The sequence below is a fragment of the Balaenoptera physalus genome, assembly GCF_965194825.1.
Source record: "Balaenoptera physalus genome assembly, chromosome: 20".
NCBI classification, from domain to species: domain Eukaryota; kingdom Metazoa; phylum Chordata; class Mammalia; order Artiodactyla; family Balaenopteridae; genus Balaenoptera; species Balaenoptera physalus.
In genome coordinates, this window is record NC_138901.1 from 54,796,843 (window position 1) to 54,822,558 (window position 25,716).

A 25,716-nucleotide genomic window follows, 5' to 3' on the forward strand; every position below is an offset into this window, starting at 1 on the left:
GTGGGTACTACTGTTATCCCCGTTTTCTAAACAGGAAATTAAGGTCAAGAAGGCAACGTAATTTGCCCAGAGACCCGAAACTAGTACGTGAAGAAACTGGGATTCAAACCCAGGACTGCCTGACTCCAAAGCCCATTTTCTTAGGCACTTAAGTACTGTGTCTCCCAACTCCTTCACGTTCGCCTCATTACCCCCCAGTCGCCTTCCCTGATACACACCCAGTCGAGTTGAGCGCTTCCACTCTGTTCCCACTGGCCACAGCCACCACAACACAGTAATTTTAATTTTCTAGTCGTCCCACTAGACGGAGCCCACCCTAGACAAAGACGCAGTCCGCATCTTTGCAAGCTCAGCGACTGGGGAGGAGACTACAGCTCACGTGGGCGGAAGTGCGGCGCCCCCACCACCCCACCCCCGGGCTTGTCTAGGAAGACCGGAGGACTGGACTTGGTGGCCATCCGGTTCTGGCGCCCTGGGTGGGGCGGGGCGAGGGGCGAGGGGCGGGCTGGCCTGGCCCCGAGCCTCCCCTGGCTGGCCGCGACTCCACCCGTGACAAGTTGCTGGGGGGAACACAATGGCCGAAGCGGCGGAGGTAGCACTAAGTGATGCGGACACTGAGGGTGGCCCGGCGGCGAGGCCCGGCAGTGGCGGTGTGTACGGCGCTGGGCTACTGGGCCCAGGTCTCTGGCTCCGCCAGTCTGGCCCAGCCGCCAGGGCCCCAGTCAGTCACGGTCCCATCCCGTGGTCTCCCGCTCGCAGCCCCAGCCTGCAGCTTTGAGGTCCTCCGGGCGGCCCACCCAGCCCGGGTAGGCAGGATGGCCCTTCCTGGCTCAGCGCCTCCAGGGCTGTTATCTACGGGAGCAGAGCCCGTACGGGATGCGGCCAGGCCGGGTGCGCTGCCAGTCCACGCACAAGGCGGTCTCCAAGAGAACCGAGTGCAGGAGAGTGAAGGGGACCAGGTCATGCTGGGTAAGGAGCTTCTTCAGTGACTCCAAGAGTTATTTATGGGGACCTTGTGACCTTAGCAAAACGAAGTTTCTTCTGGGTTGGATGAGGGTCAGGGTGGTGGCTTCTTGGATTTGGAACAAGCATCACAGACCTCTGAATCCCTCTGGGATACAGAACTGTCTCTGTTCCGTTTTGAACTATTATCTAAAAAGTCAGGCTCACTGCGCCAGTGCTCGTCCCTCCCACCCCCACCCCCAAAAAATGCCTCTAGCAAATAAAATGCGACATCCTGATGCCTTGCAGTTATTCCTGCACTCAACTAAAGTAAGTTAGATTTGGTACAGTAATACACAGAATTAAAGGTTTCTGAACAGTGATTAACATGACGAAAGTGATGCATAACTAACAGCATTGTCCAGTCTGAACTGAAGCGGGAAAATCTTGGTGTCAAGATCATTAACCAAGTAACAAAATTTAAACTATCCATTATTTATTGAGCGCTAACTCTGCCAGGTGTCATTTTAAGCACTTTACATGTATTTAATCCTCACAAAACCGCTTTTAAATGCTATTACTGTCCACATTTGACAGATGAGGAAACAGAGGCACAGAAAGGTTAAGTAACTGAAGGTCACACCGCAAATAAATGGTAGAGGCAGACAAGGCAGCCTATGTCCAGAGCCCATGTTCTTAATGACTATGCTCCAGTCTTTATGGTAATCTACTGAAATCCGGAAAGCCATGAGTGGTGCCAGGGGGAAATTACAGGAATGGAAAGAATGACATTTTTTTCTGAAAAATTAACTGGACTTCATAGTAAGCGTATTAGTTTCCTAATTACCACAAACTGAATGGCTTTAAACAACAGAAATTTATTCCCTCACTGTTATGGAGGCTACAAGTCCAAAATCAAACTGTTGGCTGGGCCATGCTCCCTCTGAAGCCTCTAGGGAAGGATCCTTTCATGCCTCTTCCAACTTCTGGTAGCCCTAGAGGTTCCTTGGTTTGTGGCAGCATAATTCCAATATCTGACTCCATCTTCATATGGTTGTCTTACTTCTGGTTCTCTGTCCAAATTTCCCTCTTCTTATAATGACACCAGTCATATTGGATTCAGGGCCCACCCTAATGACATCATCTTAACTTGATTACATCTGCAAAGACCCTATTTCCAAATAAGGTCACGTCCATAGGTGCCAGGTAGACATGAATTTTAGGGGGACACCATTTAATGCAGCACAGTAGGGAAAAATTATTCAAGAATAATGTAAGATTAGGAACTTGGTGCAGGGCATTACCAGAGACAAGAATATTAGAAAAACATGCCAGTTTCAGAATTGTAAATTTAGAAATAATCTGGTTTCCAAGAGAAAATTTTCACCATTGCATTTGGTTGTGAGGTATAGATTTTGTCCAGGAAGTCCAGCTGGCTCTTTAGCTGGGCCTTACGCTCTGATCACCAGATTTCAGGGTCTGGTCCTACACTTTCCAGGTCCAGAAATTTTACTTTGTCAGTGTACCTATCCAGAATTATTCAGGCCAGGGAAACAGACTTACCCAAACCACAAGAGAGTGGTATAAAAAACAGGGGAAAATACAACTGCCTGATCAGAAATTGAGCGGGCTGTCAACACATTTTCTATCTAGGAAAACCTATAGAGGAAGGTAAATTCTAATCAGAAGTTTGCTTAGGGCTTCCCTGGTGGCGCAGTGGTTGGGAGTCCACCTGCCAAAGCAGGGGACGCGGGTTCAAGCCCTGGTCCAGGAAGATCCCACATGCCACGGAGCAACTAAGCCCATGTGCCAGAACTACTGAGCCTGCGCTCTACAGCCCGCGAACCACAACTACTGAGCCCGCACACCACAGCTGCTGAAGCCCACATGCCTAGTACCCGTGCTCAGCAACAAGAGAAGCCACCCAATGAGAGGCCCACACGCCACAACGAAGAGTAGCCCCCGCTCGCGGCAACTAGAGAAAAGCCCGCGTGCAGGAACAAAGACCCAAGGCAGCCAAAAAAAAAAAAAAAGAAAAGTTTGCTTAGTGGGCATGGAAGCAAAGCAAGGGCATTGTCAGGTAATATTAATGCAGATGTCATCCTGCTCTGATCGCTTGGTATATCTACGTGCTCTTGGGAGGAGGGCAGGTGTCTGCCAAGGGGACAGAGAATACCCCCATGAGCTGGAGCGAGCACCCTCCCCTGAACCAGTGCTGGAGGCACAGGCACATTTTTGCTCTGTGAGTCCATCTTTTCTAGATGTAGAAACCTAGTGTTTCTTCGTATCGGGTTTAAGACAATTGATTAAGTTCCCCTGTCTTGATTATTATAATCATACTCCATCCAGTGCTCCTCTGAAACCAGGTCCTGGTAACCGTGATTGGACTTAGGAATTCCAGGATTTCCTTACCTGTTTGAGTTATTTCTACATGTGGATAATTTCAGCCATTATATGTTGATACTTGCTGGTTTATTATTAAAGAGTAATCTCTTCCAAGTTCTATTGGCATCTTTACTTTGCTCCTTTGAAGGGATAGCAAGCCCACCCATCCTTCCTTTACCTCCACTACTCTCTATACTTCCCCACAGACTTGTGTAATCCGGCACAGTGCTGTGTTCTTACTGGGCCCAGAGGCAGCCTCTGCATTTAAAGTGGTGCTTTGAGGCAATTACTTTTCAGTCCTTCATGGTTGACAGTTGAGATAAAACTACTTGCCATTCTTCTCCCTATTTATTGGGTATATCCACTAAATGGCCAAGAAGATGAAACTGTAACTAAGGGTCTCACCTCTCAGGCAAAAATATGTCATAAACAACTCTTGAAGTATCAAGGCTGCTCACCATGATCCACCTGACTGCCCTTCTCACCTCCAGAGGTGGGCTCCCAGCAACCAAGTTTATCCCGTGTGATATCCCCTAGCCCCTACCACCACCGATTACAGTCAAAGTCAACACTTGACCTAAACTGGGACAACTGATTCTCTTTTCTAAGATTTTGGAAGTGGAACTAAAGAAATCTAGTTAATACAGGGCTGGTCTTTTGCATAAAGGAAATTTTAAGATCCAGGAGCTAAGGTACTAAAGGAAAAAGACAGTTTGCCGAGAGAATGATGTGGACTAAAAATCTGATTCAGTAGCTCTCCCGTGTGTTTCTGACGATCCGCCGAGTTTGGGAACTGCTTTTACAGACCATAGAGACCAAAGTTAGGTTTAGAAGCCTTTCTCTTTCCCAGATTATAACACCATTTTTGAGAATCTAGAAGCTCAACCCAATCATAGAAATGTTTTACTTTGAACATTTGTTTCCCCTTCTAAGAATTTCTTTTCTCCTAGCATAGTGAAGGGAAGCCATATATATGTAACGAATGTGGGAAAGGCCTTAAATCAAAGCTCAGATCTGATTATCCATCACAGCATTTATACTTTTAACTTATGTTTCAGATAATGAAAAGAAAACTGAGAAGGAGGAATGGAAGCTAAAGCAGGAAATTTCTGAAGAAACAGGATCAGGACACCCTGTACAAATACCCCATGGATCTAAATTTTTAGGACCCAGTGAAAGTGAGAACAGCTTGGAGAGGCAACAGGTAAACTCAGCAGAGGCTGGACTGCTACACTCTTCTTTTGAGGAAAAGGGGTTCAGCCAAGTGAGCATTACCCTTAAGAAAACCCTTATAGGAGAGGGAAAGCTTGACATTAATAAGAAAGTGAGAATTTGTGATCTGACCCCAACCGTTACACATCAGAGAGTTTCAACAGAGGAAAGAACCTATAGGTGCAAGGCATGTGGCCAGAGCTTCAAATAGAAGTCAGGACTTACTCAGCATCAGAAAATCCATACCATAAAGAGAATCTATAAGTGCAACAAATGCGGAAAGGTCTTCAGCAGGAGCTCTAACTTGTTTATACGTCAGAGAATTCACACGGGAAGGAAACCTTATGTTTGTGGTGACTGTGGCAAAGACTTTAGCTGAGCTCCAATCTCATGCGACATCCACGAATTCATACCAAGGAGAATCCATATGAATGTAATCAGTGTGGAAGAGCTTTCAGGGGAAGCTCAAACCTTATCCTGCACCAGAGAATTCATAGTGGAGGGAAGCCATATGTATGTAATGAATGTGGGAAGGCCTTCAGTCAAAGCTCAGATCTTATTATCCATCACAGCATTCACAGTGGAGAGAAACCCTATGAACGTAATGACTGTGGGAAAGCATTCAGTCAGAGCTCCCATCTTGTTAACCACCAGAGAATTCATACTGGGGAGAAACCCTATGAATGCAGCGAATGTGGAATAGCCCTCAGGCAGAGTTCCCTTCTTATTCAGCATAGTGGAGAGAAACCCTACAAATGCCCTGAATGTGGGAAAGCCTTCAGTGGGTGCACAGTTTCTCTTAAACATCAGAGACTTCATATTGGAGAAAAACTTGAATATGAGAAAGCCTTCAGTTCAGATTCAGAACTTAACGGACAGGAGACAATTCACAAGGAAAAGAAATCTTATGAATGTAATGAATGTGGAAAAACCTTCCTAGGCAGCTCAGATCTTATTAGATATCAAACAATTCACACTGGAGAAAAACCTTTTGAATGCAGTGGATGTGGAAAGGCCTTCAGCAGGAACTCAGTCCTTATAGAACATCAGAGAATCCATACTGGTGAGAGGCCTTATAAATGCAGTGAATGTGGGAAAGCCTTTAGGGGGAGCTCTCAACTTATTCAGCATCAAAGAATTCACAGTGGAAAGAAACCCTATGAATGCAATGAATGTTGCAAGACTTTTAATCAGAGCTCAGACCTTATTCGACATCACAGGATTCATAGTGGAGAAAAGCCCTATGAATGTAATGAATGTGGAAAAGCCTTCAGGTGGAGCTCAGACCTTGTTAGGCATCAGAAAATTCACACCGGAGAGAAAGTTCATGAATGTAATGAGTATGGAGAAACTTTCAGTCAGAGCTTAGGTCTTAGCATCAGGGACACCACACAGAATCCTAGGAAGACAGTAATGATAAAATGTCTATATATATATATATTTGTTTTTAAATACTGTTGTGTCTACCTTTAGCCATCGTAACTATAATACTTGGAAAATTCTAAGCTTCTTAAGAGCGATTTTCATCTGATTCAGTTTAGAGTGTTCAGCCTCAGGCTGTGTGCAGATTTGTCCTTCCTAAACACTTTCCACAAAGACCTTGATGGGGTAAGCCTTTAATTACATTTTCACTCCTTACTTTATCATCAGAGGTTCCACACCACAGGGGAATCTTGCAAATGGAAGAACTTGCTTGTAAAGCACCTACATCATCACAAAATTGTGTCCTCGTGTGTCCTCTTCAGCAGCACCAGGAATCTAATAACTTTCCCATCTTTTTATCCATAATATGAACTGTACCAAGGGAATATAAGATAGGTGTGATATCCTGAACTCTAGAATGAATGGTTCTTCCTGGGACAGAGTCTAATCCAAAAGTCTGAAAATGGTCCTGATGTTTTCTCATTAGAATAAATGTCAATATATAGAGTAGATTAGGGAGTTTGAGCTTGTTCTTCCATTCCTAGTAAAATCAGATATAGAAGCAGCTAGTTTAATTAGGAAAAGGAAGTGACTAGTAAATCATAGGACAGTTACCTTCTTTCATATAAGGGTAGAAGTTGTGATGAAATCTCTTCTGTAGGATTTAAAAGTATAATGGCACTTTGGAGTCTGACATACTGAAATCCAGGTTCTGTCACTTTTAATCTATGTAATCTTAGACATTTTTTTTTTATGTTTCTGAGCCTTGGTTTTCTCATATGTAAAATCAAGATAACGATACCTCCCTTGGGCTATCTTGAAGATTAAATGAGACAATTTTGTTAAGCACTTAGCAAAGTTCTAGGCACATAGTATACAACAAATGATAGATGTTTTTATCAGTAGTTCCTATGGGCGGTGATTATCTAAGGCATTCTGAAGGAAAGGAGACAACATATTCTCCCAGGCTAAAGTCTTCTGGAAAATTACATGATTCTGCATTTCCTGATCCTACTTGAAGTCAGAAGGGGCTTGGCTTAGTGTAAGTAAATGGTAAGGATTGGGGAAAGCGGGGGTGGGGGGGATTTATACAAATGTTCAAGGATGCTGTATCTTTTTTTTTCTTTTATTTTCTTTGTGGTAAGAACACTCAACATGAGATTTACCCTCAACAAATTTTTAAGTGTATGACACAGTCTTTTAACTATAGGCACAGTGTTGTACAGCAGACCCCTAGAACTTACTCATCTTCCATAACTGAAACTGCACCTGCCGAATAGCAACTCCCTATTTCTCCCTCCCCCCAAACCCTGGCAACCACCTTTCTACGCTTTGCTTCTGTGACTTTGACTATTTTAGGTACTTCGTATAAGTGGAATCATGCAGTATTTGTCCTTCTGTAGGATGCTGTATCTTGGAATAATAAAGTTAGCAGTGAATCTGAGAAAAGTTACTATAGCACTATAGAGTTGAATTAAGATTTTTCTTGGAGAGGCTAGCGTTAAGCTGAAAGTATTAAGAGGTCAAATCAATAAGTATCCTGCAAATATGATAGTGAACTTTAATTCCTGTAGGTGGCTTAACTGGTTTTGAGACAGTAATAATCAGAGAAAATAAGGAGGTCTCAACTTTTTCACATGATAGAAAGCAAGAAACAAAAGTCCAGGACCAGATGGCTTCACAGGCGAATTCTATCAAACGTTTAGAGCAGAGTTAACAAAACCCTGATACCAAAACCAGACAAAGATATCAAAGAAAGAAAGGAAGGAAGGAAGGGGGAGGGAGAGAGAGAGAAAGAAAGAGAGAAAGAAAGAAGGAAAGGAAGAAAGGAAAGGGAAGGGAAGGAAGAAAGAGGGAAGGGAGCAAATTACAGGCCATATCATAAAAGGCAAATTGTAGTGAGTTGGAAAGGCTCTTTCGACCATCTGAACTATTTCAAAGGAGTCAAGGCACTGTTGTATGGTTTAATCTTTGTGTTCTTATAACTCATCAGGTCTCCAGTCCAGTGACCTTTCTATCCATTGTCCCTCCCTGGTTTTTACCCTTTCCTATCAGATACCTCTGTCCAACACTTCAGCCACTCTTTTACCAATATCCTTTTTGCCTCATTCTTCAGTCACGTGTACCTAGCCAAAACAAAACTACCATGGACAGTCCTAATTGTCCTTTCCTGAGCCTGCACCTGGGTTGAGGAAGAAAATCACAAACCTAGGGAGACTTATGCCTTTGAGCACTCAACACTAATGCAACCTCTAGTCGGCACTCTCTCCCATTATCTGTAATACCACTTAACACCTCCCCCTCTCTTTGCACATCTAACCACCCACCCACCACCCTTCTTAGCACGCAATCTCTTCACAAAGAAAGTAGAGACCTTTGCACAGAAACATTTTCAACTTTTTTCTTCCATTCCTTTCCCTCACACATCTCTCATATACTGTACCCAACTTTGCTCCCTTCTTAATAGAACTGCCTTTTCTCATATCTAGGGGGCCATCTTTCTGTCTGTGCTTCCTATCCCACTCCCTCTGGGACCTCACTCCATCCCATTATCCCATCTCCTTCCTGTATCTTCACCTCCCTTCTCCACTGCCCCTTCCCAGATGTGTACAAATATGTTCAAGTATCTTGCATCCTAAAAACCAAACAAAATTCAACCCCAACCCATTTTTTCCCTATATCATCTCCCTTTGTAGCCAGTTTTTGCAGGATCTTAATTCCCCAACCAGGGATCAAAACCGGGTCCTCGACAGTGAAAGCATGGAGTCCTAACCACTGGACCACCAGGGGATTCCCACATTGTCTCCAATTCTTAACTCTCTTCCTCAACCCATTGAGATCCCTCTCCCAACACACTGTCAAATCTGTCTTTACCAAGCACACCAGTGACATTGGTCACCAGATCTCCTCTTTAGCTGGCTCCTTTCCTCCAAACCATTTCTTCCCTGAAGCAGGATGGGTTTGAATGTAGCAGCTGAGGATGTTGAAAATAGAGCAGGTAAATATGTTGATGTCCTTTGGCTGCAGCTAGAGTACAAATAATTTCTCCTTTCAGCTTCTGAATCTCTCATGAAATAAAGATTTGGAGGAACTTTCTCCCTACCTCTGAAGTTTATGAGATTAGAAGACCTAAAATTCTGGTCAGTCATGTGACACTATGACCATGTTTTGTATGGTTGGGCATGAGTTAAGCCTGTGGTGAAGAGGGCCTTGAACAGCTGGGAACGAGTTTGGAAGGACTGGTTTCTCTGTCTCTGGAGTTTTATTAGAATCTTGGGTAAAATGATTTTTCCTCATTACCTCTGAAGGGTATCCATGACCATTTTTTAGATGTGTGATCAAGGAGACTGTACCCCCATGTGCTTTCTTTCCTCTTAGCATAAAGAATCTCTGGATCAGATCTGGCAGCACCTTGAGATCCTGAGAGTGAAAGTGAACTAGGCTTCTCTGAGCCTTGGTCTTCCATTGCTGTTCTACTTGCCTCAGAACTGTTCACCTTTTTAATCCATCATACACACCACTATTTGATTCTCTTGAAATACTGCTTTTATTATCTCACACACAAACATGCAAACTCACATTCAAAAAGTAGCCAGTGGGGCTTCCCTGGTGGCGCAGTGGTTGAGAATCTGCCTGCCAATGCAAGGGACACGGGTTCGAGCCCTGGTCTGGGAAGATCCCACATGCCGCGGAGCAACTAGGCCCGTGAGCCACAACTACTGAGCCTGCGCGTCTGGAGCCTGTGCTCCGCAACAAGAGAGGCCGCGATGGTGAGAGGCCCGCGCACCGCGATGAAGAGGGGCACCCCCTTGCCGCAACTAGAGAAAGCCCTTGCACAGAAACGAAGACCCAACACAGCCAAAAATAAATAAATAAATAAATAAAAATAAAAATAAAGGAATTCTTTTTTTAAAAAAAAGTAGCCAGTGGCTGCCCGTTACCTAAAGTAAAAGTTCTTGGCTTGGCGTTTAGTTTGAGGTCTGGTCTAATTACTGTCCCTAAACAGCTAATGCATTGTCCTGACTCTTATCTCAGGCTCTCCTGATCCCCTGCGGCATTCAGAGTCCCCACCTTTTTCTTTAAACACAGGCAACGTGTCTGACAGGTTCTGACGGGCACACACTCAGTTCTTTAAAGGAAAATGCCTTGTCGCTTTTTTTTTTTTACATTGTTCATTGTAAGAAAAATTCAAACACTGAAGCATGACTTGTTTGAATGAACAAACCAAAGTCCTTTGTTTCTCCAGTCTCACAGCTTACAGGAAGCCATTATTACATTGTAAATCTTTTATGCATGTTCTCCTTTTTTCTTCACACTCCCTACACATTTAGCTTTTTGAAAGCAGGGAACTATATTTTTGTATCCCCTCTCCTCCAACCCAGACCTAGACTTACATATATATTTTTGTTCAATAAATGTTTGAATGAATGTCCGAGTTTATAATTTTCTAGTTTTGTGGCAGTTGTTGAAAACTATAGTCATCACAGGAGCACAGTATATGTAATTTCCTTTTTTTTCTTTCCGTTCCAGATATAACCATAAACTAGTCACTGCAGAAAAAAATTCAGGTTAAATTAATTTTGCTTGCTTGGTCAAAGTATCCATTTATTTCAAATTAAACTTGGTGACTGGTTTCTAGTTAAGTGTTTTTGTTGTTGTTTTGGCTATGCCGCACAGCTTGTGGGATCTTAGTTCCCTGACCAGGGATCCAACCCCGGTCCGGAAGTGAAAGTGCCAGAGTTCTAACCACTGGACCTCCAGGGAATTCCCTCTAGTTAAGTATTTTAATGATTCCCATTTGAAATTCAGTTGTTTGCCAGAAAGTGGTGCTTCATGTTACATTTAAATGTAATTGCTCTCTAGCACTTTCTTGGGGTCTTCTTACCCGCCCCCCGCCACCCCTAGTCAGGGTTGTTTTATATACATTTGGCTGGTGCACACAATTTTGGTAATTTATATTTTGCCAGAAGATCATCCATTTCATCTAGGTCTTCCAATATCCTACCCTAAAGTCCTACCCTAATGAAATGGTCTGTAATTCTTTTCATCTCTTCTGATTCTATGGTTATGTTCTATTTCTCATTCCCATTCTGGTTAATCTTTCTTTTTCTTCATAAGGCTCTAAACAAGTTTATCGGCTTTATTGCTCATTTTAAAGAAATTAGCATTTGAATTTATCTCTTCTTTTTAATTTTTCCTTTTTTTAAAAAAGTATTTATTTATTTATTTACTTGGCTGCGCTGGGTCTTAGTTGCGGCACGCAGGATCTTCTTTGCAGCATGTGGGATCTTTTTTTTTTAGTTGCAGCACGCGGGATTTTTAGTTGCAGCATGCGAACTCTTAGTTGCGGCATGTGGGATCTAGTCCCCCTGCATTGGGAGCACGGAGTCTTAGCCACTGTGCCACCAGGGAAGTCCCCATTAATTAGTTTTTATCTTTACTGATTCACTCGTCTTTGCTTCTTTGGGTTTATTTTACTATGATTTTAAAGTTTCTTGGGACTTCCCTGGGGGCACAGTGGTTAAGAATCCGCCTGCCAATGTGGGGGACATGGGTTCGAGCCCTGGTCCGGGAAGATCCCACATGCCGCGGAGCAACTAAGCCCGTGCGCCACAACTACTGAGCCTGCACTCTAGAGCCCGCGAGACACAACTACTGAAGCCCACGTACCTATAGCCCGTGCTCTGCAACAAGAGAAGCCACCGCAATAAGAAGCCCATGCACTGCAACGAAGAGTAGCCCCCGCTCACAGCAACTAGAGAAAGCCCGGGAGTAGCTACAAAGACCCAACACAGCCAAAAATAAATTAATTAATTTTTAAAAAAAAGAAAATTCAGCTTTAAAAAAAATAAGTTTTTTAAGGTGATTTAAATTGTTTTACATCTGTTTTCATTAACAAGTGAGGTAGTTAAGGTTATACATTTTCAAGCATGGCTGTTGCTAGGTCCCATAGATTTTACCACGAAGTGTTCTGTTTATTGCCTGTCCCTAAACAGCTAATGAATTGTCCAAATTCTTATCTCAGGCTTTCCTCATCCCCCCTGCAGAATTCAAGAGTTTGTAATTTCGCTTTTGATTTCCTCTTTTGATCCAGTTGGATTTTCTTTCTGATTTTTACTAGTTTGCTCAAGTTCTAGTGCATCCTATTTTTTCCCTTGTTAATTTGGACGTTCTACTGTACTTTTCCATTCTCATAATGGTTACCTTCCCTAGAACTCATAATCAGACGCATGTTTCTCTCATTATTGGAAAAGAAGATGACAGTGATTTCCTCTATCAACAAGTCCTTTTTCCCCCACCCCAGTAAACTGCAACCTTACATTTCTTTTTACTCCTCCGCAGGAATTGATTTTATTTACTAACGGACACGCATAGGCCGGTGATTGGGAATATTTTCTCCCTGGGGGTAACTTCCTCCTCGGCTGTGACCCTCTAATCAGGTCTGGGAAGATGTAACTAGAAAACAGAACGTAGAGGAGGAAATGCTGCAAAGAGGCCACGCACAGGCTGGAATTTCCCTGCCGTTTAAATCGGCTTGGACGGCCCCTGGACCTACAACTGAACAGAAAAGCGAGGCCCTCCAGCCGTTAAGCCAAAAGGCCCGCTCACGCCGGCCCCGCTCCCCTGCCCAAGGACTGCGATTCCCAGAGCCCTCCGCGACCGGAGAGGCCACGACCGCGGGTGCGCAGGCGCACAGCTGCCCCCGCGGGTGGGCTGGAAGCGCGCTGCGCAGAAGTGGTCAGATGGGAGCTCCGGGTCCTGCGAGGTGAGTCTTAGCGGCGGCGCCCCGGGTGTCGCTCTTTGGCCCGTGCTGCTATGGCCAGTCCCGGGAGGCAGCGGCGGTTTCTGCAGTGAGCACATCCCTCAGGCAGCCCTGTGAGGAACCGAGGCCAGACCGCGCGGAACGGGGTCTGGGTCCCCACGGTTCCCGCGCCCGGTTGTACGGATTGCGTCACGCGTTGTGGAGGGCGGGGGCTGGCCCGGTGCCCCTCTTCTCTTCTCTGGAGATCCCAGGGGTTAAAGTGAAGGGTGGGGAATTGTAACTGGTATGGAGGACAGCCCCCTCCCCAGGCGATCGGGCGGTCCCCTGCCCAGTGCCGTGCGCAGAAGTTCAGCTGGGGGCTGTCGCCGCCGGAGCATCACCCCGAGAAACAGCCTTCTGCGCTCGTCTTCCGCGCTTCCTTTGTCCTCGGCCAGCGCCCCTGTTTGTGTGCCTTTAATGGCCTCTGGGTGCGTCCCACCTCCTTCCCTTTAGATTTTCCTGACGCTGGACACCTTACCCGAGACCACGTCTTGCCCATAGCAGCCGCATCTCAGGACCCTGCTACAGATCCTGGGCGTTTGAATAAGATTGCCTCATAGGAAATTTAAATTTTTCTTTTGTTGTGGCCACTACAGAAATTTGAGAAAGAGTGGAGGGGCCATCTGGGAGGAGGCTGCCTCTTCAGTACCTCTGAGAGTCAGTAATTGAAAACAGGCAAGTCACCTTGCACTGAAAAGTTACTCAGTTCTGAGCTCCGGAAACTTGGGTTTTGCTTAAGACTTGTTTCTTCCAGTGGGATCCCGGAACACATTTTTTTTTTCCTGCCGTTTTCTCCTGCTATAGCATTTATCTAGTTGTATTATCTAGTGTAGCAAACTCTTTACATATCTGTCTACCAGATTGTATCTCAAAGGCAATGACTCTTACTGGAATAGGAATCTGGAGAGGAATGGAGAAAAAAGTATTAAAGGGTATAGTACAGGGTTTGGCTCTTGGTAAATGCTGAGTGTGTGTTAATGAAAAATTAAAAAAAAAAAAAAAGAATGATTTCTACTTATGTTACAGGGTGCCCTTGAAAGACTCCTGCTAGTATGGGCCTTCTACAGAGCCAGTCCAGGCTAGGATGGCTGGATCACTAACAGCAGCTGAAACTCTGGCCCTTCAGGATACACGGGATCAAGAGAAGATTATGATGATGGAGCCAAAGGAAGAGGAACAGTCTTGGGAGTATGAGACCAGGCTACATGGGAACCACTCTCCCAGTCAGGAGATCTTCCGCCAACGCTTCAGGCAGCTCTGCTACCAGGAGACTCCTGGTCCCCGGGAGGCCCTGAGCCGACTAAGGGTACTCTGCTGTGAGTGGCTAAGGCCCGAGAGGCACACCAAGGAGCAGATCCTGGAGTTACTGGTGCTGGAACAATTCCTGACCATCCTACCGGAGAAGCTCCAGTCCTGGGTGCGGGGACATCACCCTAAGAGTGGAGAGGAGGCTGTGACTGTGCTGGAGGATTTAGAGAAAGGACTTGATGAACCAGGACTGCAGGTGGGAAGGGGAACATACGATCTGTTGTGGGAGCCAGATCAATGACCTTCAGGCTGGACAGAGGGGCAGCAGTAGGGGGAGTTGCCAAGTTCAAAACTCTTTTGGGCCAGGTAGAGCAGTGAGTGTGTGTTTCTGTGTGTTTTTTCTGCCCTCAAGCCCTGAATAAGACTCTAGCTCCTCTTCCTGCCCCTGTGCTGACTCTGAGGAGGCTCTCTAAAGTCTCCTTGGAAGCTTTGGCTCCACAGAAACCGAGTGGTGCCTGATCACCTCCAGGTCCCAGGCCCGGCACACGGACCTGCACAGGAAGAGCCGTGGGAGGAGAAGGAAGCTGTGGGAGCTGCCCAGAAGAAACCAAGCATCCAGCTCCAGCCTAAGGAGACCCAGCCTTTCCCAGAGAGCGGTGAGGAGCAGGATTCTGTGGGGAAGGAGAGGAGGAGGAGAGAGGATAAAGGGCACAGAGTAGGTGGTCAGAAGTTGGCTCTCCTCATCTTGGCCTTACTATTCTTACCTCTTAGGTGAGAGACTTAGCCTGTTTCATCACTCACAAAATTAGGAATAACGATAACCTACCTCATGTAGTAGCTGTAAGGATTAAATTTCAATCATATCTGGCTGTAAAGCCTCACCAGCATCTCCTTTAGGGCTTTAGAGAGCCCTACAACAGGACCAGAAAATACTTCATTCACTTCCTGCCTCATCATCTCCACTGCCCTGGGCTACAGGCCAGCCTGGAAGTCTTTTCTCTTTTAACTTTCTCATGACTCCCAAAACATACTTTTTAAGCCATAACACACTCCGCGTGAGACACAGCCTGTCATCACCTTTATCTACCACCTACCCCCCACCTAAAAGCCCTATTTGATATTCTCTTCCGTCTACACTTCTGCCCTTCAGATTCACCACAGAAACTTCCTTCCCGGCCTGCCTTCATCCCCACAAACATGCTCTCCACTCTCCTGCGGCAAACTCTAGAGTGAGAGCCTCAGGACCACGCACTGTCCTTGCTGAGTTCTGTATGACCTCATGAACCATCGGGAACGTGACATGAATATGTTGCTAATCAAGAAGACTCTATTTAATACTTCGTTTTACACCACAACCCCACCACCTCCAGACAAAAGCATATAAAAATTCAAATTCTTGTTAGCAACAAAATGGGAAAAACCAGAAATGGAGATTAATCTTAGTGTCTGCTCCATAAGTATGTTTATATTTCCCAGCACTTCCTTGCCTTTCTTGCAGAGTTCTCCTTGTTTTCTTTACTTCTGTTTTGTAAGTCTCTGTACAAAGCTAACTACTGTTTGACATTTTTTTTCAGCAAGCATGTTTCAGATTTCTTTAACCACAAGCATTTAACCTGAAAAAAAATGTATTTTTAAAGTCTTGCATTACCTTATAGCAATTGCTTTTTGTCCTCTTTAGACTACAGAAAGCGTTACAATTAAAACACAAAAAGCGTTAGAGACGTTTTAAAAACCAAAACGCAAAGCACTCTTCTCCATTTTTTAAGGAGCAGCTCAAAGGGAAAGGCAGAAAGCACCAAGAAGGCAGTCGTCCCTTCAGTAAAGGAGCCAGCTGCTTGGGGATCCTTTTCTGTGGCTAGAGATTTGTGGGGCAGGGAATGACTGGGAAGAGGTGAAGGTCACGGAGTCAGGAGGAGCAGGGTCTTTGTGCGTTTAGGAACATCCCTTTTCCCTCAACCTGTGATTCTCATTTTTCCCTTCCCACACAACATCACTCCCCAGTTTCTTGAAAATATTATTTTTGCTCATATTTTTTAAGAGTAAATCCTAAAAAAGAAGGTCCTGCCTTGAAATTTATTTTTCAAATAACATTTTTGCAGTGTTCCATTAAAGAAAATTTAGAAAAAACAGATAAGGGGGAGGGGGGAGAAAAAAGGAGAAACCTTCTCCCCTACACAATCCCATCACCAACAGATGACCAGTGTTCATATTTAAATGACTTCCCTTCTGAATTTTGTCATGTGTGTATATTGAATATTTTTTAAGCTTTTATTTTCATGCCAGAAATCCTAATCCAAGTGTCATTTCTCCATACATCCAGAACAGGTGTATTTACATTTTCCATCAGTTGTTGCAGAAGATGATGCAGAGCCCAAGGACAAAGGGTCGTTGCCAGAACCACCCATTACTGACGTGGAATCACAGGTGCTCAGAGAAAAACTCACCACCAGCACCTCTACATTTGAAGCTGCCTCTGAAGTTGAGGCCCCTTTAGAGCAGCAGCAGAGAAATCTCAAAGGGGAAAGACTGAAGCAGTCCCCCGCTCAGGGGAAAAGCTTCAGGCAGATGGTTGTCACCCTTAAGACAACTCCCACAGGGAAGAAAGACCATGAATGCAGTGAATGTGGTAAAGCCTTCATTTATAACTCACACCTTATAATCCACCAGAGAATCCATTCTGGAGAGAAACCCTATAAGTGCAGTGACTGTGGGAAAACTTTCAACCAGAGCTCAAACCTCATTCAGCATCAGAGAATTCATACAGGAGAGAAACCCTACGAATGTCATGTGTGTGGGAAGTCCTTCAGGTGGAGTGCTCATCTTGTTCAACATCAGAGGGTTCATTCAGGGGAGAAGCCCTACGAGTGTAATGAGTGTGGGAAGGCCTTCAGTCAAAGCTCATATCTAAGTCAGCATCTGAGAATCCACAGTGGAGAGAAACCTTTCCTATGTAAAGAATGTGGGAAGGCCTACAGATGGAGTTCTGAGCTTATCAGACATCAGAGAGTTCATGCCAGAAAAGAGTCTTCCCAATGGACTGTGGGTGAGAAAGTCTCCAGACAGAATTGTACTTTTGTCTAATCAGTTTTAGGACTATATTCCATAAAAGTTATAAGCACCTTAAGATTTTTCTGTGTCTTTCTTGATTTAGGAAAAAATGTTTACCTAGTCCCACCTGCAGCTCATCGCTTCATGCCCTCTGTTTGAGATGACTGTATCAACTAGCATGCCTTTGGCTGCGAGTAACAGCCAAGATGCCGACTTCATTAGGGTTCCGGGCCTGGCACAGAGCAGCTGTGCAGGCAGTGGCCATCCTGTATTAGTATTATTGTGAATGGGTCTTTGGTCCTGGCCCTTCCTCAGCCCCATACTGAGCTGCCTCTTGGGACAGGGTCACATCTACAAGTGTCCAGGCATGAGACAGAAACCACACTTGTTCTTTGAGCAGGGAACGTTTAATACAAAGAAGTGCTAGCTAGTAAAGGGGGATTATCTGTTAAAGGAGGTAATGAGATCTTAGTATAGGAATAGCAGCATGGGGAACAGCTACTACCTCTAGGACTGAGGGAGAGCACCAGAGGAAGAAGCAGACCTAGGAGAGCCAACCCTCCCCCACCCACCCACCCCACCCCCTGCACTCCCAGCCCAAGACTCTGCACAGGTGAAATTCAGGCCTGACTGGACAGGTGTGGCTGCCCCAGGGGTGTGTGCGAGCTGGTCTGTACGGGCTTGCAACAGCCAGTTCTGCACTTCTTTTCGCCAGCCTGCATTGAAATTGGTCATGGTGAGAGTATTCATGCCGTGGAAGTCAGGAAACGCTACAAATCAGGGCTTTTCTTTTTTAACTAGTTGTTAAATATTGACACTGGCTGGTGAAGTGCATCAAGGCGCTTCAGAGCAGGAAGCCACTGGTCGAGGTGCCCGCAAACACCAGAGGACGGGTGCTGCGCTGTAAGGACAAGAAGGAAAACTACCAGAAGGAGAAGCCCCTTCCTCTTTGCTTTGTCCCTCCAGTGCCCTTCACTGGCAAAGCCTGACACTGTGCCAGCTGGCAAAGGGGAGATGTCGACAGGTCCAGCTCCAGTCTCACAGAGTACGGCAGGGGACGGCAGACTTGGCATGAGGAGGCGATTACTTGCTAACTGGCCCATGTTATAAGCTCCTTTCCACCTCAGGACCTCTGTCCTCATTCTCCACTCCCTAACTCCATGCTCTCCTCCCAGATAGTTACATAAGTCACATTTTACTTTGTCTAGATCTCCACTTAAGTGTCACCTCTTGAGAGAGGCCTTCCCTGACTCTGAGATACAAGTTTTATTTCTCTCTCACATAAATGTCCAGACATGAGCAGGTGGTCAGCAAACAGCCCACGGGCCAAATCCATCTTGCGGCCTGTTTTTTAAAGCCCACAAGCTAAGAATGGTTTTTGCATTTTTTTAAGTGTAAAAAGCAGGAAAAAAGAGTGACAGACTGTGGCTCACAAAGCCTAAAATATTTACTTCTGGCCCCTTACAGGAAATTTTTTTCAAGCCCTGGTCTAAGGGACAGCTCAGTTTAATTTCACCAGGTACGTCAGGGACCCACCTTGCTCCTCTGTCCCCTAGATTAGGATGTGTTTGTCTGCATGGTTGATGCTGGATCATTACCGTATCCACATTCCAGCTCCCAGGAGGAGTGACGTAATGGTCTCAAGGACAGGCAATTTCCTTTTCAGCAGGTGTCACAGAAGGTGCCCCAATCCTTTGGTGAAGATTCAACTACACAGCCACATCTACCTACCAGGGAGGCTGGAAAACACCTCTAGCAGGGTGACAATTTGCCCAATTAAAACTGGAGAAGGAGAGAACAAATTTGGGAAGACCATGAGCAGTGCTCCACCCCACAGAACATCTCCCCACTTCTGCAGCCTGGTGCTGAGGACTGACTGGGGAAGGAGAGTCCTGGTCCCTGAAAGGGCAGAGCAGGATCTGGGAAGCAGAGGATGTGGTCAAGACGTCAAGGGTATGGATTAGAGCTTTGGTCTTGGTGGTGGTCACTCCAGAAATAGCCATCATTTTGACTGCAGCACCCTGTATTCGTCACTGAGAAGAGCTGAAACCAGAATATTTCGTAGGCAAAATGTTGACCTGAGGCCATCTCTTTTGACTTCGTTAGTGCAAAAGAAGCTATTCCAACAGCAGAGGTTCTGTATACTTAGTCTGGTTGTATTACAGGAACTAGTTCCGTATCCAAGAGGGGCTCCTGGGAGTTAAAGGTGCCATACTGGTCCAATCATAATCTGTTTGTGTTTCTGTGTATCAGTGCCCTGCTCACGTGTGCATTTTGGAATTCACTGATAGCAGAAAGTTCCCCTAGCTGTGCAGCTGAATAAACAGAAGAACTTGTACCTGCTAACGAGTGTGGTCTTTCGTCCGCAGCAGGAGACAGAGGAAGAAACAGATTGTTCCCCGTCTCAGGCAGCTGACAGGCAGCCTGTAGTTGAGAGAACCCTTTCAGCAGCAGTGGTCAGTTCAGCGGTGGTGGGCTCTGGCGGCAGGCAGCCAGCACAGGTCCCGGAGCTCAGGACTCACTAGCTGGGGTGATCCTGTGAGTTCAAGACAGCTGCCCTAACAAAGCACAATAGACTGGGTGGCTGAAACAATAGAAATTTATTTTCCTAAGATTCTGGAAGCTGGAAGTCCAAGATCAAAGTGTTGGTAGGGTTGGTTTCTTCTGAGGTCTCTTTCCTTGGCTTGCAGATGACCATCATCTCCCTGTGTCTTCACATGGTCTTCCCTCTCTGCATATCTGTGGCCTAAATTCCTCTTATAAGAGCACCAGTCATCCTGGGTTAGGGCCCACCCTAATAACCTCATTTTAACTTAACTACCTCTTTACAGACCTTATCTCCAAATGCAGACACATTCTGAGGTACTAGGGATTAGGACTTCAACATGAATTCTGTGGGAGACACAACTCAGCCTTGGGTAAATCACTCTCCTAGTCTCAGCTTTCTCCTCTGTAAAATGGGGGAAATAATAGTACCCATCCATAGGTGGTGATGGGGATTAAATTCATTAACACCTAGCCCAGTGACCAGAACAGGTAACATTAAAAAATGTTAGCTTATATTAGTGATATGAAATTGTTGAAAGGCAGCAGTATCCTAAGTTATGTCTGAGTATTCCAGAATCTAAAATACCACCCAGGGAATAAGTTAAGTAGAGAAGGAAAAAGTATTTGATAAACACTTTTTATGTACCTTGATATTCCTGTTCATATGCAAGCAGTTAGAAGAGAAAAAGAAGTCTTAATTAGTGCAGTGGATGCCGAGGTGTGCCCCCCACACTTCTGTTCACAGCGGACACGAGTGCTGCCTGCTGACAGCTATCCCTGCCCAGGAACTGCCCTTGTCTAAAGGGAGCTGCCACACCCAAGTGTCTGTCCCCTCCCAGGAGCAGCCCACATCTACTCCATGGGCTTGGGGTTGGGGGTTGGAGAAAAGGAGACGGGTTCAAAGACCTGGCCACCCTTCTTGATGGGAGACATATCTGAAAGGTCCTCCCATACTTCTCTCAAGTTGAGAAGGCTTTCGCTGCAGCTGCATCGCCATTTAACTTCTCCCTCTGCCCAGCCCATGGCCCCTTTTCTCTCACAGGTGTTCCCAACAGCATTCCCTCGCAGACTTCCTGCACACTCTCCATTGCAGGCCTGTTTCCCAGGGGTCTCAACCTGTGAAAATTAGGCAGCATCAAATAAGCAGAGTAAAAACATGTGAATTGGGACTTCCCTGGTGGCACAGTGGTTAAGAATCTGCCTGCCAGTGCAGAGGAGAGGGGTTCGAGCCCTGGTCCGGGAAGATCCCACATGCCGTGGAGCCACTAAGCCCGTGCACCACAACTACTGAGCCCGTGCTCCGCAACAAGAGAAGCCACCGCAATGAGAAGCCCGCACACATCAGCAAAGAGTAGCCCCCGCTCGCCGCAACTAGAGAAAGCCCGCGTGTAGCAACGAAGACCCAACGCAGCCAAAAAGAAAGAAATAAATAAATTTTTTTTTTAAAAAAAAAGAGAGATGTGAATTGGGGGAAAAGTAAAAATTGCCTGGACTTTTAAGTCGTTAATTCTTAGAGAAGCCACAGATCCCTGCCTATCCTGCTCTTCTGTGTGTCATGCATCAATGCATCCGTTTATTTACATATCCATTCATCAAATTCCAGGTGCCTTACCAGGAAGAAATTTACAACCGTGGGGGAGGTGGAGAAACAAGTAAACAGGGGGTTGGGGTTGTTGGGGTGTGTGCCCCGGCAGGAAGCTGCTGTGGGAGCGCAGAGGAGAGAAGGTGCAGCCGGAGCTCAGTGCTGCAGGTGTGATGTGGAGGGTTAGCAAAGAAGAGGAGGAAAGGGGCTCCGGGCGGAAAGGCCAGGAAAGGTGAGGGAAGATTTTCTGGCATACTTGTTAAACTAAGTGCAAGGAACAGAGAGAAAGAGGCTGGAAAAATGAACTGAGGTTTAGCAGCTGGCACAGGCCTTGTGCGCCACCTGAAGGATTTTAAGAGGACAGGAAGCCAGTAATGGGGAGTGACACCATCAGGGGTTTGGCTGTGCACTTCTGAAAGATTATTTAAGCTACAGTGTGGGAAACTGAAAACGTATTTTTCAGGAGGTTGCTGGGGTAACTCCAGAGTGACGTCACAGCTGCGTAAACTGAGGTAGTGGCACGGGGATGAAGAAGAGGAGATGGACTGCAAGGATGTGAAGCGGGCAGAATCAGTAGGACGTTGGGGGGTAGATCTGACTTTGCCAGGTGGAAACCAGCCCACTTTCCTTCCTCCCTTAGACTCTAGTTCTACTTACGCTCCAAGTAGTAGTGCATATGGCTCCAAGGTTTCCTCCCAAGAGCCTCAGACTCTGTCCAGGAGCTCCACTCCGCAGCCTTTCCCAGACACCTGCCTCTGCACACACTTGAGGGGACCCTGAGCAGCTGCCTGGGCCAGCCTCTTGGGTCCTGGTGGCAGAGGGGCAGCCCTATGGGCAGTGTGGGCTGGAATCTGGGGGTCAGGGAGGAGAGCTGCAAACCAGGGAGCAGTAGAAGGGGCCATGGCAGAGGGCTGGACTAGGGAGTCAGTCAGCCTAGGGGCCTTCTTCTCTTCCTCCAGGCAGTGAAAACTAATGAAGCAGTTTCTCAATCTCACTACCAACCTTATAATACAATGTTACAGGTGAAAAAAGAGACTAAAAGAGATTTAATAATTTTCCCAAGTCACGTAACTTCCAAGTGGCAGAGCGAAAATCGGAACCTAAGTGCGCTCTTAAACCCTGTGCTCACAGAGCTCAGGTTGTTTACTCAACAAAACTGCAAGGAAGTGGAAGAATAAGTGGGGATTTTTGCACGTCTAACTTAACATGTGAGGCAGGAAGAGCCACACTCACTGTTCTGGTCAGCACTGCTGCCAAGATAGGTGGGTGCTTGATCTGAGACCTGACTTTCTCTGCCTTCCAGGGACCAAGGCAAAATTAAATTATTTCTGGTTTACAAATTAATCCTATCTTCCTAATTGTATAATGGAACAATGAAAAAGGATGGTCTTTATTTCAAAAATGAAAACAACCTTGAAAGAGGTCTGTCACCCACACAACCAGTATAAACAAGAACCTTAGAGATCAAATGAACAAACCTAAATACATAGATAGGACTTCTGCTTCTGGCCATGATGGAGTAATGGGGACTGGATTTACCGTCTCCTCTTAAACAGCTAAAAAACCAGACAAAACATATGAAACATACACTGGACAACAGGCAGTGCAGGACAGGGAGAGAAGAAAAACAATTGAGATGAGTCCTAGGATTGGCCCAGCTTCCTGTCTGGAGAGTTTCCAGGCTGCAGTACAGAGCAGGCAGACTCCCTGAGGTGAAGGCACAGAATTGAGAATTCAGAGAGGCCAAGGCAGAACACAGTACCAGAGAGGAGAGCAGAGCTCCAGAGATCTGCAGGAAGTTCCCCTCAATTCTTCAGCTAAGGACTGATCAGCACATTTGTGTGAGGCAACCACCTGTAGCCAGGGAAAGAACCTCTGGTAAGAAGCTGGTAGAATTCTTAGAGCTCACACAGGTCTGGGAATAGTCTATGTTCTAAAGAACCAGAGTGGAGAAAACTTGTAATACACAGGGCATCAGGCAGAGCACTCCAAAGGGTATTGCTTCAGTGATGGGCCAAATTACCACTAGAGCACTGCTCTGTCCTAGCTGACAAGGCATAAAATCAAAGCCTCAAAAGAATCAAACTGTTTCTAAATAACTTACTTGTGCCCCAGTACAAAGCTCAAAAATATTTAAAGGAATTAAAATTTTTAAAAAAAAGTACCCAACAACATACAATTTACAATGCCTGGCACCCAATCAAAAATTAAAGGCATGCAAGAAAAAGGAAACCATGATCCGTAATGAGGGGAAAAATCGATAGAAGCAGATCCAGCAATGACATAGATGATAATTATTAGACAAGGACACTGAATGCAGCTATTATACTCCGTATGTTCAAAAAGGTAAAGGAAAACATGAGCACGGAGAAAGACAGAGAAGGGATATTAACAAGGCCCAAATTGAATTCTAGAGATGAAAGATATGTCTGAGATGAAAAATGTACTGGATAGAAACTATCCCAAATGAAAAACAGAGATTAAAAAATACTTTTTTTAAAAAAAAAATAGATGAACAAAGCATCAATCAGTAAGTTGTGAGACAGCTTTAATCAACCTAATACATGTGTAATTAGAGTCCCAAGGGGAAGAAAGAGGAAAGCAGAAAAACATTTGAAGAAATAACAGCTAACAACTTTCCAAATTTGCTGTAAACTATAAATCTACAGATCCAAGAAGTTCAACAAACACAAAGCAGAAGAAACGTGAAGACAGATACACCAAGGTACTATCAAAATCGAATTGCTTAAAGCCAGTAATAAATACATAGGCAGCAGAATTGCTTGAGATATGGAATTTCATTTTAGAAACAAGAACTAAAACATATAAGCAGTAGAAAGAAGTACTGACTTTTCCTATAAGCACTTCACAATGGAATTCCCACTTGTAAAGGAAGAAATCTTCTGTGATAGACCTGCAAACATAATACATTGGCCCTGACAAAGAAACAGTGTTATAATGGTAATTAGATTCCCATGTCAACTCACAAGGGCTACTTAGTGTCCTTAAGGTAGATGAAATAATGTACATTTAAAATAAAACACAGAAAGAAAAAAAAACAGGAAATAAAAATAAGTACAATGTAGTGGTTAAGATGCAATTTTTATTCTCTTTGAATTCTAACACTTTTGAGAAAGCATATTTAACTTGGGGTAAATCAAGGAGAAAGAAAGTGGGTAAAGGAGAAAAAGAAACTGCATTTATTGGGTTCCTACTATACACAAAGCAGTGGACTGTCAGATATACCATTTTGTACCATACTCCCACAAACTTGAAGGGTGGGTATTTTCCCCACTATATGGATGAGGAAATTGAAATTCAGGGAATAACCAAGATTAGACAATCCATGATGAATTCTGAAGGGACTTCTGGGTGTGTTTGGGGTCTTTACAGGCTGGTGGCACTGGTTATTTGGTTGTTTGCCTTAAAACCAAATGGCTACTTTTTCCTTGATTCACTTGCATTTCCTGCATTACTACTGTTTCTTTGCCTAACTGGAATTTATTTCTAGCTAATGAATGGGTCCATGTGGCATAGAGAGAAAAAAGGGACACTTTTTCCCAAGGTACCTGAGCAAACATTTTAAGAGAAAAAGAAGCTCTCCCGCTCTCCCTCTCTTCCTTCTTTCCTCTTTCCCTCCCTCTCCCTCCACCATGTGAGGACATAGTGAGAAGGTGGTCATCCACAGCCAGGAAGAGAGCTCTCAGTAGGAACCAAATTGGCTGGCATCTCAATCTGGGATTTGTAGCCTCCAGAACTGTGAGAAAATAAATTTCTGTAGAAAGGAAGGAAAGAAAGAAAGGGGAGGGGGAGTGAGGGAGGGAGAGAGGAAGAAAGGAAGGAAGGAAGAGAGAGCGAGGGAGGGAGGGAGGGAGGGAAAGAAAGGAAGGAAGGAAGAAAGAAAGAAGGAAAGAAAGAGAAAGGAAGGAAGGAAGGAGGGAGGGAGGAAGGAAGGGAAGAAGGGAGAAAGGAAGAAAGAAGGAAAGGAGTTAAAGAGGCATTGCCTGTGTTCAATGGACAGAACATCCAGCCTGACAGGGTTCTGCTATAGATAGTGAGGCTCCCAACATATGGTTTGTCCTGCAATAGATTCTAATCCTTTCAATAACAAGTCATTTAAAAACTAATTTTCATGGAATTCCCTGGCCATCCAGTGGTTAGGACGCCACACTTTCACTGCTGAGGGCCCAGGTTCAACCCCTGCTCAGGGAACTAAGGTCCCGCAAGCTGTGTGGCTCAGCCAAAAAAACAAAACAAAACAAAACACACAAAAACAACTAATTTTCAAGATTATCCTGAGCATACTACTACATATGAAGAAAACATAAGCCTGTGATGATGCTGAAGCAGCTGCAAAAATAAGAATACTGAATCCCAGCAAATACATTTAAGATACAGCTCACATGAAGAAAACAATATAATATATCCAAAAGGATGGAAATAATGTATAAAAACAGAAACGAGATCAAGAAGTAAACAAAGGCTCTTATGAAAGAAAGATTTTGAGGATGGTACAGGTGAAGTATCT

The 25,716-nt window shown here is 45.1% G+C and overlaps 2 protein-coding genes across 7 annotated transcripts in view; one reads left to right on the forward strand and one right to left on the reverse strand.

Moving 5' to 3' along the window:
• The first annotated feature begins 448 nt into the window (after window positions 1–448).
• On the forward strand, window positions 449–17,135 carry ZNF232 (zinc finger protein 232). Of its 5 annotated transcripts, none has more exons than XM_082443904.1 (6): window positions 470–969; window positions 4,386–7,003; window positions 12,402–12,727; window positions 13,790–14,267; window positions 14,541–14,667; window positions 16,359–17,135. In XM_082443904.1, the coding sequence occupies exons 4-6, from the start codon at window positions 13,848–13,850 to the stop codon at window positions 17,090–17,092; spliced, it is 1,281 nt and encodes a 426-aa protein (XP_082300030.1). In that variant the 5' UTR covers window positions 470–969; window positions 4,386–7,003; window positions 12,402–12,727; window positions 13,790–13,847; the 3' UTR covers window positions 17,093–17,135. The 5 variants fall into 5 exon arrangements, 4 of the variants coding, with proteins under 4 accessions (XP_082300030.1, XP_082300028.1, XP_082300027.1 ...); XM_082443902.1 differs by having other exon boundaries at window positions 472–969; window positions 4,386–4,531; window positions 16,332–17,135; XR_014257997.1 differs by having other exon boundaries at window positions 449–969; window positions 13,790–14,667; window positions 16,337–17,135.
• A 123-nt stretch (window positions 17,136–17,258) lies between these two features.
• The window catches only part of ZFP3 (ZFP3 zinc finger protein), a 61,694-nt gene continuing 53,236 nt past the window's right edge, over window positions 17,259–25,716 (reverse strand). The window contains exon 3 of one of the 2 annotated variants that reach the window (XR_014257995.1): window positions 17,259–17,960. The gene's annotated coding sequence lies outside the window, so the exon portion shown is untranslated. Of the gene's footprint in view, window positions 19,816–25,716 lie in introns of both variants that reach the window. The other variant, XR_014257996.1, reaches the window with a different exon arrangement.